General features: G+C 37.6%; 1 protein-coding gene across 1 annotated transcript; it reads left to right on the top strand.

The window, feature by feature from the left end:
• Positions 1-885: 885 nt before the first annotated feature.
• ndufb9 (NADH:ubiquinone oxidoreductase subunit B9) lies at positions 886-9,281 on the top strand. The gene is made up of 4 exons (XM_067391416.1): positions 886-1,020; positions 1,867-2,059; positions 4,779-4,892; positions 9,071-9,281. Exons 1-4 carry the CDS (start codon positions 932-934, stop codon positions 9,200-9,202), a joined length of 528 nt encoding a protein of 175 aa, XP_067247517.1. The 5' UTR covers positions 886-931; the 3' UTR covers positions 9,203-9,281.
• The last annotated feature ends 3,611 nt before the right edge of the window (positions 9,282-12,892 follow it).

Genomic DNA, 12,892 nt, shown 5'->3' with positions numbered 1-12,892 from the left:
CACTGAAACATTATTTGATGCGTAGTCTATGCTATTTCACACACTATTCTTAAAACAGTAGTGTATACTGCAGTAAGGTAGTGTGTCATTTCGAACACAGCCTCTGTCCCTATGAAGGTGACTTTAGTGGAGGAAGCGAGGCTTTTCGAAACTTCGAAGCAGTTGAACCGATTGCATTTGAAAATGATTCAGTGTTTCGAAACTCAGCACGCTGATGACATCTGCTGGTCAGAGACATGAATGACACCTGCTGCTGAAGCAGAGAACAGGGACAGGGTCCAAATCATAGGTCCAAATGTGTGTAATGTCTCCTACATTACCAGTAAATTCCACTAAAGATAAGTTATCTCTATAATATGCAGCCTTTTATTCATTTTTAGCACTTATTTTGTGTATCAAGTTTGAAACAACACAGTTTTAAATTATGCTCATCATTTATTAAGTTTATTAAACTGGCTCGCTGTCAGTTACACTGAAAAATACTTTTGCCTAAATGTAAAATGTATATATCAGAATTGCATATAAAATTGCCATCCATTTGGAGTACACACATTTAACATAAATAACATACATAAATAAAACTGTTTCACAGACAGGGCTTAGACTAAACCAGGATTATGCCTTAGTTCAATTAGAATATTTAAGTAGCTTTTATAAAAACATGACTGGTGTGCATCTTGAGACAAAACAATGACTGACATATTTTAAGATGTTTCAGTACAAGTTACTTTCAGTTAAAACAACTCAAACATGCATTTTAGTCTAGGACTAGCTTAACCTTGTCTGTGAAACCAGAGATAAACGTTTTAAATTGACAATATAACGGGTTAAAGCAAAGATCCAGTCACTCGAAGCGCTGAATCGAAACAAAAGATTCGGATCTTTTGTAAGGTTGATTCGAGCGCGCGAGGCTCGAGCGGCTCAGAGGAAGATGGCGGCCGCTTATCTGACCCACCAGCAGAAGGTCCTGCGACTCTACAAGAAATCCCTGAGACACATCGAGTCCTGGTGTATTTTCAGGTGAGGTTCGCTCTATCAGCTCTGTAGCTGCAGCTGAATGTGTTTATATCAGAGTTTACAGGCCGATCTGAACACAAACACGACAGACGAACTCAGTCACCCTGAAACTCCTGTGCTCGGGTAAATATATGAACTACTGACACACGAACTGCAGATCTGCATCTATAGTAACTGCCATTAAAAGAAAGTGAAATACTGAGATGCGTTTATTTGATGGCGATCGCTTTGATCAGATATACTATTTAATCCAGTTCAGTTTCTCGTGTTCAGAACAGGCGCTCGTTTGCTTATTTCGTCGTTCAGCCTTCATGTTTTCTTGAGATGGACATCAAATGGAGATTCCTCACGGTGCTGAACCCGGGTTGGCCTTTTTTTAAAGCCTGCTTTAACCGGGTTGTCCTCTTTTAAAGCCTGCTTTAACCGGGTGTCTCGCTGAAGCGGGTGCAGTGCGCGGGGTGTCCTGTGGCGGCGCTGATGAGTCAGTGTGCACTGATGCCGCTCGTGAATGATTCTTCTTCGTTCATCCAAAGAGCAACAAAACAAAACAAGCTTTATTTATAAGGTGTGTAGTGTGTGACTTGACCTGTACGCTGCGGATTGTCAAAGTGATACTGGATCATTTCACTGGTTTGATTCAGCTGAAATTAAATGTTTAAATGTTCTTCTCAATAGTTGTTCAAACATGGCCAGATACACAATCTGTGATCATATACCGAGTTAAACACTGACATGCAACCTAGTATTTGTGATCACTTGAGCATGACTGTTTTCTTCATGTCTTTTGAATCATCAGTAGTTGTGAGATTCAAGTGAGATATTTCATCTGAAGTTTCTCTTCTCTTTCAGGGATAAATATCGCTTCTATGCGTGTTTGCTGCGAGCGCGCTTCGATGAGAACAAGCATGAGAAGGACATGGTGAAGGCCACCATGATGCTGAAGGCGGGAGAGGAGGAGTTCTGGGCCAATCAGCACCCGCAGCCCTACCTGTTCCCAGACTCACCTGGAGGAACGTCCTATGAGAGATACGAGTGCTACAAAGTAGGTGAATCGGTCAGATGTGTGTAGTGTTTCTGCACAGGAATATGTGTTGGTGTAATTACCAGTGTGAGAGAAATGTTTTGAAAGTGTACGTACGCCAATAATTGCTTTTAGGAGGATCTGAAAGACAAAGAGTGAAGCAGAGAAATCTTGTTAAAGGGCCCCTAAGAGGCTCATTCACATGGTTATGATTTTGTTGATGGCATCTGCTAGAATAGATTTACATGATTTAATATTAGTTATTTTTCTCTTTGTCTGAACTGTCTTTAGCCCTGTTCACACGGGATTGGTGTTATCTGGGGACCTCATGTGACTGAGAAATTACCCCCCCACATCTGAATTTCGTGTGGCGCATTCACGCGGGATAAGCCAATCCTGTGATTTTACTCGAATTTACTGACTTATCACCCGGATATGATGTCATTCACACTTTACCAGGTTAATATGTAATGGCTGAAGCACATTAACCTCGAGTTATGATGTGAACCCCTGGCTGGATTGTGCAGTATTGCTTGGAAAAGTCTCGTCGTTACAGGTCTAGCTGTGTGGCAGCGCTGCCGACAGCATCTTCATATCATGTTCCTTACGTGTCGTCATTCTTTCTGTTTGATGATGAAACACAGATGGAGACCAATGTTCTCAAAGCTTCAGTCGTTTCCTCTTCATGGGTTCAACACTTCATTCAGGCCCCGTCCACACGAAGCCGGAGCTTACCCCAATCCAATCTTTTTTTTTTTCCTCGTTCTAAAAAAATCCCGTTCACACGGCGCCGTATCAAGAAATATCTGCATCCACATGAAACCAGTCAAACGGCTCAAAATGATGTAGTGTACATGCCAGACCATTATGTGGCGCTGTAATTCTGTCACAGAAATGCACTTAGAGCAGCGAAGGAGACTTGGAGCATGTGCGCTGAATACAAACTATAGACCCCTTAAAAGTTTGTAAACATTGCAACGTTTCCTGGTGGGCGGGGCTTAGAGGCGCTGGACGCAATGTTGACGAGCGTAAGCTAGCATGGGGAGCTAGCTAGCTATTTTTGTAAATTACATTAAGTTTTGGATATTTCCTAGACAACATATGAATTACTTTCGGGTGGTTCGGGGAATTCTGTCAAGGTTTATTGTCTAATGTAACTTATCGCTGGGCTAACTATGATTATGGCTAGCAATGTGGATTATTTGAAGAGACCATTCAAAGGATGGCACACACATCTATCGCTGTATGTTTGTTTAACATTTAAGCTAGCTAGTGCGCTGAAAGTTGGCGACTTTTCACCTATAAAACAGAAACTTGCTGATTTGTACTAGATAAAACCAACACACCATTACATATGCATAGATTATTTTACCTGATATGAAGTGTGCACTGCAAACACGAGCATTATTTATGATCGTCTCCGTCCAGTCTGTACGCCGTATTGCTTTCAACCACAAATATCTTTGATTTCTGTGAAGAAAAGTCTGCCGGGATCTGGTAAAACTTTAGTTCTGAACCAAAAGTGCTGTTCCTTCTATTCTGGCAGCCAAAAACACAACAAGACGACATTTCAAAGTCAAAACCTCAAACTTTTAGCGCGGCTGCTATGAGTTCTTCCTTATGTTTTGCCTCCAGCTAGAGCGGTGACGTCACAGTGACGTAGGGGCCAATAGCAGAGCTTACTGTGTGTTCACACCGCCAGCGGCGAGAGCGTCAAAGTGACAGGAAGTCATTTGAGAGCGGTGCGGCGCGTCTAGGACGGCGAGAGCGTCGAGGAGAGTTGAGATCAAGGTAACTTTATGGTACTGAGCTATGACGCGGTTCGGCGGCAACCAGTCGCAATGTAGAGGTCTTCGCTTGAGAGGATTCCGATTGGTTGCCACAACTAGTCATTTACTTTGACCCTCCCGCTGGCGGCGGTTTGAGCGAACAGTACAGCGTTGTTGAAATAGCGCTTTATTTTGGCTCAGTATCTTCTGCAGCACGAACACAAGCATGTAGAGTCTATTGCTGCTGCTGCTGTTGTTTTGTGGTGTTAGTGCGTCTGAATAGGGTCGACACGTGGGGTGATGACATCACCGAAAATATAAATAAACAGAAAATATACGGATTGCCCCATCCACACGATAGTGCAAAGACGGCGTTTTCAAATTTATACACTCTGGGACCTGGTTTCAAAAAATAGCGGTTTCACCGCTCGAAAACGCCGGATCCGTGTGGACGGGTCACATTAGACAGATTCTGTTCTCGGCGTAAATGCATAAATATAAGAGGAATATTAAAGTCCTCCTGCTGCAGATGATGTCACTGATGACCTTGATCCACATCACATGATCCAAACATTCCATTGCCACGGCAACCCCGTTTGATATATCACACGTTTGCGATTTAATGTCATGACATAATGTGGATGTCATTCGGTCACACGTGCGACGCACCTCCTGCTGCCGGTGTTCACTCACATGTCAGTCACAAACATACAGCTCCAGTTCCATCTAAATCGCTCAACACACAGGAGATACGAGACGCTTCCTGTTTCCCTTTTTCAGCACAAACCCATTGCTATGGCAACACTGTTTTTGGCATTTTCAGCATTGTGGCATAATGTTGACCAAATCTGGTGCCCGTCGGCTGGTGAATGTCCTCAAAGAACAGTTTCAGTGCTCGGGCCCTAAAAAGACCAGAGGATTCATACTTGCTGTCATTAACTTCCTGTACGCTTCCATTTCTGCCTCTGCAGGTCCCTGAATGGTGTCTGGATCATTGGCATCCCTCGGAGAAAGCCATGTACCCCGACTACTTTGCTAAGAGGGAACAGTGGAAGAAGCTGCGGGCCCAGAGCTGGGATAGAGAGGTACTTCCTGTGGCCTTTCACACATCAGACCGGGTCAGGGTTTGTCCCGCAGAGTTCAGCTGATCAGGAGTGTTTGATCAGGGCTGGACACAGAAGCCTCCCTGAGATGGAACGATATAAGAAAAAGTATTGTAGCGTTTGCTTTTTATATTTTTAGTAATAAGAATGAAAACATTACTTTCTCATTTACCGTTAGCATACAGCAAATACACGTTTGTATAATTTAAACACATCTTTGAATACTTTATAAGAAACCATTTCATTTCACAAACCTTGCAGCCGTTGTGGAGTCCAGCTCTAGCCTGTATGATGACGTTACGTTACATGTTTGAGCCAAGAGTTGGTACAACTCTACAATCCTTGAGAAGAAACTTTTTAGCAAAGCCTGCCTTGTATTGCTTCTCGTTCATAAAGCAGTCAGGAGTGAAATTATTTGCGCAGACAAAAACACAAAACCGCTTTACATTAAAAAATAAAAGGAATCCACGGTGTCCTCAGTGGCTCAGATGCTGGGAGAAGATGACACTCATATATCCACAAACACAGAAAGTGTTTAACTATATAGTCACTGGAGCGCAGAGAAAATGGTGGACGGTCTACAACTCGCTGAGGGCGGAAAATAGGCCTGTCAGTCAGCGGCCGTGGGCGGGGCATGAGCAGTTATGTGACGACACATTCAGAGAATCAGAACGGCTCGTCTGTGAGACTGATTAGTGCGGATTAAAGAATGAGTGTGTGGATTTTTATCATTGTAAGATGGTTGTGTTCTCACACCGTCAGCACACATTTATATCCAAGCACCTTGTAAAAGTGGATTTTGCATAATAATTGTAAAACACGGTTTACTTGCGTTGTTATTGGTCTGCATGTAGAGATCAATAATCTATGTTGCCTAATTTTTTTCTGATAAGCATTTTTCCTTAATCAGATATTGTTTTTTAATAAAAGGCTCCATCTGGTGGGGGTTTCAAGAATTGCAAGAATCTGACAGTTTTCACAGACATTTGTGAATGATTATTTTTAGTAAATGCACTAAACAGAACACATGTAAGGATATTGTAATATACAACCTTTTTACATTATTATAACTTATTTTTATTATACAGTTCAAAGTAAAACAAACTAAATTATCCTTGCACTTTGACACACAAAACAAGATTAAACGAGGTCAATAGTTAATCGCATGTATTTATGATTCATGTGTGTGTTCTTCATGTGAAAACATTAGACTGTCAGTTTATTTCACCATTTTTAGTGCTGAACATACTATGTTTTCTTGTCATATGAAAATGAAATGAAATAAGTAGGATTAAAACATTAACTAAATATTGGTTCTGTGTATTTGCTGCCCGATGTAAACAGAAATAAGATTATTGTGATTATTGGATAGCAGGTGCTAAAAATAACTTTTAGTTTTGTTCATACGTTCACAGACTTAAATATCTATTCTTGTTTATCATTTCATTAAAATGAGAATGATCAAAACTGATATAATAATCCACTGCGTGACAAGGATCACGTGTGTTTTGTGTTTCTCACTCCTTCAGTTCCTCTAATGCTCACAAAGCTGTATTTTTATAACCGTTAAAGCTCTTTTCATGCAGTCATGATATATTGTCCTGTTTATCCAAATAAAACTGATAAAAAATATAAACTTCAATTTGGTATTTATATAGTGTAGGTTTATGTTGAACTTTATTCTTGTACAAACAGACACTGAGCAGTACATAAAGAACTGAATGAAAACGTTTCTCAGTGTATTTGACATCAATCAACTTAATGTAATGACAGATCAACTACATGGGTATGGATGAATGCAATGAAATCTATCTATTATATATATATATATATATATATATATATATATATATATATATATATATATATATATATATATATATATATATATATATATATATATATATATATATATATATATATATATATATATATATATATATATATATATATATATATATATATATATATATATATATATATATATATATATATATATATATATATATATATATATATATATATATATATATATATATATATATAAAAATATATATATATATATATATATAAAAATATATATATATATATATATATATAAAAATATATATATATATATATATATATATATATATATAAATATAAATATATATATATATATATATATATATATATATATATATATATATATATATATATATATATATATATATATATAAATATAAAAATATATAAATATATAAATGGAGGGAGGGAGAGAGAGATAGAGATTGATTGATTCATTCATTCATTAATCAAAGACTTCCTTAAGATGGAAACTTTTTTGTAACAAATACAGAAATTGTTAGTTTGAATACAAATTTGAATGTAATACTATTTGTTAAAATGTGTATTTGCTGAATGCTGACGGTAAATGAGAAAGTAGTGTTTGTTACTAACAATATAGAAACACATGCTATATTACTTTATGGTATAGAGTTTACTTTAACAGCTCTATCTAGTGTTGTATTAGCCAAAACGGTCAAACAGAGACCGTAAACTAATGAAGACGAATGGGAGCGCTGGCGTTCTTCTAGCGCTGGGCGATTACAGCTAAAACAATTAACACTATATAATCTTACATATTGATCAGTATTAATAATTATTGAAAAAAATTTAGTGGAAAAAAAAAGTTTGAATTCAACCAAATAGTGTAATTTACTTGAGGTCTATTTTAAATATATTTGAATTATTATTATTATTATTTTTTGGATGTATGATTCAGTGATCCACTCAGATTCTCTCGTTTCATTGCTGGACGAATCAGTGTATTTGAAAGAATCTGATGAATGTTGATTGAACATCAAATACATTTTTTAACACTCACTTTTCGCCACCTGGTGGTGAAACAATGTAATCGTTAAATGCGTCGTTTTCAGCGCCAAGTTTCTTTCAAAAGCTGATTTGCTCTATTTTTATCGATAACATAGACGTTAGTATTTATATCTGAGCTATAAACTTTTATCTCAGTACTTCTGTGATCATTTGAATAGTTGCAGCACAGAAATAAAGACACTGTTTGTGCAGCTGTTAATACAGCGACATGACGACTGCTCTCTCTCAAGACGAACTTTGAAACCATGAAACTGCCACATCCTTTTTTAATTCACCATCTCCTCGTCGCCGGCAGGTACAGCACTCGTTTTCATGTGTTTGTGTTCTGATTTCACGTGGCGACTGCACAACTGAACTTGTTTGTGTCACTCACAGCGTGTCTGTTTGTGATCCAGTGCGGAGCGAGCTTGAGAGTTGTTCATGCAACCAAACTTCATGTCTGTTTACATTTTAATCCATTTAAAGGATTAGTTCACTTTCAAATTAATGTCCTGATAATTTACTCGCCTCCATGTCATCCAAGATGTTCATGTCTGTCTTTCTTCGAAAAGAGTCGAAAAGAAATGAAGGTTTTTGAGGAAAACATTCCAGGATTTTTCTCCATATAGTGGACTTCACTGGGGTTCAACGGGTTGAATGTCCAAATGTCAGTTTCAGTGCAGCTTCAAAGAGCTCTACATGATCCCAGATGAGGAATAAGAGTCTCATCTAGAGAAACCATCGACCATTTTCTAAAAAAAAATTAAAAATTATGTATGTTTTAACCATAAATGCTCATCTTGAACTAGCTCTCTTCTTCTTCTCTATTAGATTTCCAGCAGTGTAGACGCTGCTAAGTTTATTACTGCCCTCCACAGGTCAAAGTTTAAACTAGTTGTTATATATTTGCATTAGCATATTGAATATAATTTAGTTCAAACTTTGACCTGTGGACCGTCGATAAATATCGATACCGTTTTATCGCCCAGGCCTACCTTCTTCAGACACATCAGCCAAACAAACACTTATCGGCCAATGCTGATATATCAGTTGAATATTTTAATCAAATATTTAGAATATACCATCTTTATTCTGTTTCCACATTAATTTGAAGATTCAATGTGAAATTATATAATTTTATCTTAAAAATGTATCTGATTATTGACATTTATATTTCAGTCATATCTGATTAAGCACAGGTCAAAGGAACAGATCATCTTCCTCAGAAACTATTCACAGATTGTGGTTTATTCAGGCGGATTGGTTTGGTACTCCAGTAAATGATCAGATCCCCATTTCTTCCTCAGGTCCAGCAGCTGCAGGCCGAAACTCCTGCTGACGGCCCTAAATCTGAGGTTCTGCCTCCGGCCCGCAGGGAAGGAGACCTGCCGCCCCTGTGGTGGCAGTTCGTCACTCGTCCCAGAGAGCGTCCCATGTGAGGACGGGTGCAGAATAGCCTCTGTCAAGCTATGTCTCTATGAGCTCAGTCCTTATAGTTCAAATAAAGTATTGTGTGAATCAGTTCCCTTGTATTCATATCAGCTTTTTTCAGCTTTTATATATATACATACAGTGCCCTCCACAATTATTGGCACCGTTAGTAATTATGAGCAAAAGCAGCTGTGAAAATAAATCTGCATTGTTTATCCTTTTGATCTTTAATTCATAAAATTAGCAAAATTCGAACCTTTCATGTAAGGAAAATAATTGAAAGTGGGGGGGGAAATCACATTATGAAATGTTTTTCTCCAAAGCACGTTGGCCACAATTATTGGCACCCTTTTATTCAATCCTTTTCTCAACCTCCTTTTGCCAAGATAACAGCTCTGAGTCTTCTTCTATAATGCCTGATGAGTTTGGAGAACACCTGATCAGAGATCAGAGATCATTCCTTCATGCAGAATCTCTCCAGATCCTTCAGATTCCAGCTCCATGTTGTGCTTCTTCTCTTCTGTTCACTCCACTCATTTTCTTTAGGGTTCAGGTCAGGGGACTGGGATGGTCATGGCAGAAGCTTCATTTTGTGCTCAGAGACACATTTTTGTGTTGGTTTTGATGTTTGTTTTGGATCATTGTCCTGATGGAAGATCCAACCACGGACCATTATTGGATTTCTAGCAGAAGCGGTCAGGTTTTGATGTTTTATCTGTTGGTATTTGATAGAATCCATGATGCCATGAATCTGAACAAGATGTCCAGGACCTCCAGCAGAAAAACAGGCACACAACATTAAAGATCCAGCAGTATATTTAACCGTGGGCATGAGGTACTTTTTATCCATGTGTGCACCACATCCATCTGGTGGGTTTGCTGCCAAAAAGCTCTTTTTTAGTTTCATCTGACCATAGAAGCTGGTCCCTTTTGAAGTTCCAGTCTTGTCTGACAACTGAATATGCTGGAGATTGTTTCTGGATGAGAGCAGAGGATTTTTCTTGAAACCCTCCTGAACATCTTGTGGGGATGTAGGTGCTGTTTGATCATTTGAAAATCCCCATTTCTTTAGACATTTCTTTAGGCTTTCTGAGACTCAAGACTCAACTAATTTCCGCATTAGGATGATTTAGACACACGTCCTCTTCCAGGCAGATTTGTAACATCTTTAGTGATTGGAACTTCTTAATTATTGCCCTGATGGTGGAAATGGGGATTTTCAATGCTTTAGCTATTTTCTTACAGCCACTTTCTATTTTGTGAAGCTCAACGATCTTTTGCTGCACATCAGAACTATATTCATTGTTTTTTCTCATTGTGATGAATGATTACGGGGATTTGGCCTTTGTGTTTCCTCATGTTTATACTCCTGTGGAACAGGAAGTCATGGCTGGACAATTTCATGTTCATGATCACCCTGGTGTGCTAAAATATGTAAATGTAAATGGGAATATACTTCAGAGATATTTTACTCATAAGAATTACTAGGGGTGCCAATAATTGTGGCCAACATGTATTGGAGAAAAACATTTATTTCATAATGTGAGTTTCCCCCCACTTTCAACTGTTTTCCTTCAATGAAAGGTTAGAATTTTGTGAATTTTTTGAATGAAAGATCAAAAGGATAAACAATGCAGATTTATTTTTACAGTCATCTTTTATCATATTTACTAAGGGTGTCAATATTTGTGGAGGGCACTGTATATGTGTGTATATATATATATATATATGTTCAGTCATGAAACTCTAGAGGGTGCAGGCTGATGGTCCTTCACATGCAATCTGCAATCTATCACATCTTTACCACATGGCACAAGCTGATTGGCCTCGGCTGATCCTGCAGCCAATGAGATGCTCAGCATTGTAATGGTCTGTTTCAGTGTTTACCGTAGGCTGGTCCTGCAGCAGTTCCTCTGACATTCAACCTCCACTAACCGTTCTTCCGTTTATCAATTCATAAATACAAATATATTAGGGCTGTCAAAATAGACCTGTTAATTTTGCCATTACACTTTTTCTCTATTGCTAACACACTATAACCAGTTCATTTGGTACAGTTTCTCAAAGCATTCAGTCAGTTCTCAAAACAAAAGCACATTTCTCAAAATGCTTAATTTGTTTTACATGTTCTCTCACACATTCCACTTTTCTCAATGATTTCTGCCAAACTCATTCTCCTAACTACTATTCCTTTTAAATGGACAGCAATATGAAAAAAAAATCCTTGAAAATGTTTTATTGGGGTCCACAAAAGTCTAACATTTGATAATCTATAAGGTCCGTGTACGTTTTGATAGTTTGTTTTCCAATTTCAAATGAAATACGCAGAAACAAGAAAACGGTCGTTTCCTGTTTTTTCAATTGTTAAAAAAAACCGGAAAAACGAGATTTTGACTCGATTTTCGTTTTTTCGGGTCACGGATAGAAAACGGAAATACGACTTCAAAACTCGTTTTCCACATGTGGGCGGTTATTACACGCCCCTTTCAGCCGATTGGTCAATCAAATCTGAGCCAGTGACGTCATCTTCAGTTCCTTCAACAAAATAATAGTCCTATGCCGCTATATCAGTAAATGCATAAATCGGCTTTCTTCTGTGCAACCTAACGCGTATTTCACAGAAATATGTTTGCACAGATAAAAAAAAAGTTTAAAAAACCTACAGTAAATTTAATTAAGTCTGTTTTTAAGCTGTCATTGTGTTTTTAAAATGTAAATGCCTCTACATCTGTTACCAAGCGCATGACATCCTTTGGGCTACTACCACCGATCAATAGGCTATAATGATGGACTATTGTCTATTATAGATCAGTGGCATCTGCACTCATTTTTTTCTTATTTTAATGTTTTGTTTACATTTTATACATTTAAATTCAATCATTTAGCAGACGCATTCCTTGCAGTAGACTATATCCACTAGGTGGCAACACCTAATAACGGTATCGGGGGGCTTTTTATTTTTCCTTAGGCTACTTATAAATGGCCATGCAGATTTTATCTCTTAAATTAAACACTTTTATGAACACAGTAAACATTATTATATGTCACAGTTTACTTGCTATCCTCACTTTTTCTGTCTTTCCTTCGCTTTTGAATGAATTAAATGGCCCTGAACATTTTACTTTCAAATTCGATTTAACGGCAATTGGCGATTCTTTAGTGGACAACAGCAAAACAAAAACTCTCGTATATTAAACATAGAACTTTTATTATCTTTGCAATTATTTTATTATCTTTTATTATCTTTGTAATTATTTTATTTTGTAAATATTCGTGGCTTAAACAGCGGGAAAATTTACTGTATGCAGTTCTGTGAATGTTTTGAAAAACTTAAACTAAACGAAAATTATTGTTGCCTTGTCAATATAATTTCTGTTTTTTTCCCCCTGACTTTCAACTGACGTGATCATCGTTTCATTAACGGACAAGATTATATTAAATTAGAATTAAACGAAATTTGATAAATGTCTGTAAATCATTAAAAAAATCCCAGGGGTTTAGTTTTAGCCTACATGAACAAATAGCAGAATAAACAACAGAACATGAGGATTCATCATCATCACGCACCTGCCGCGCTTCTGTGAACTTAAGTAATTAAAATATAACCAAAATGAAAGGGGAAAAAATGCGACAATATGAGTGTCGGTTAATTTTTGAGAAGTTCACAGAAAGGAAACCAAGACAGCAGAAAATTTCGT

The sequence above is a fragment of the Chanodichthys erythropterus genome, chromosome 2, assembly GCF_024489055.1.
Source record: "Chanodichthys erythropterus isolate Z2021 chromosome 2, ASM2448905v1, whole genome shotgun sequence".
Taxonomy (NCBI): Eukaryota; Metazoa; Chordata; class Actinopteri; order Cypriniformes; family Xenocyprididae; genus Chanodichthys; species Chanodichthys erythropterus.
The sequence above is the reverse complement of the archived record's forward strand: the minus strand, read 5'-3'. Positions and strand labels throughout refer to the sequence as shown.

Coding starts and splice junctions, on each gene's coding strand:
- ndufb9 (XM_067391416.1), top strand. CDS start 932: ATGGCGGCCGCTTATCTGACCCACCAGCAGAAGGTCCTGCGACTCTAC. Junction 1,021..1,866: donor GAGTCCTGGTGTATTTTCAG/GTGAGGTTCGCT, acceptor CTTCTCTTTCAG/GGATAAATATCGCTTCTATG. Junction 4,893..9,070: donor CCCAGAGCTGGGATAGAGAG/GTACTTCCTGTG, acceptor TTTCTTCCTCAG/GTCCAGCAGCTGCAGGCCGA.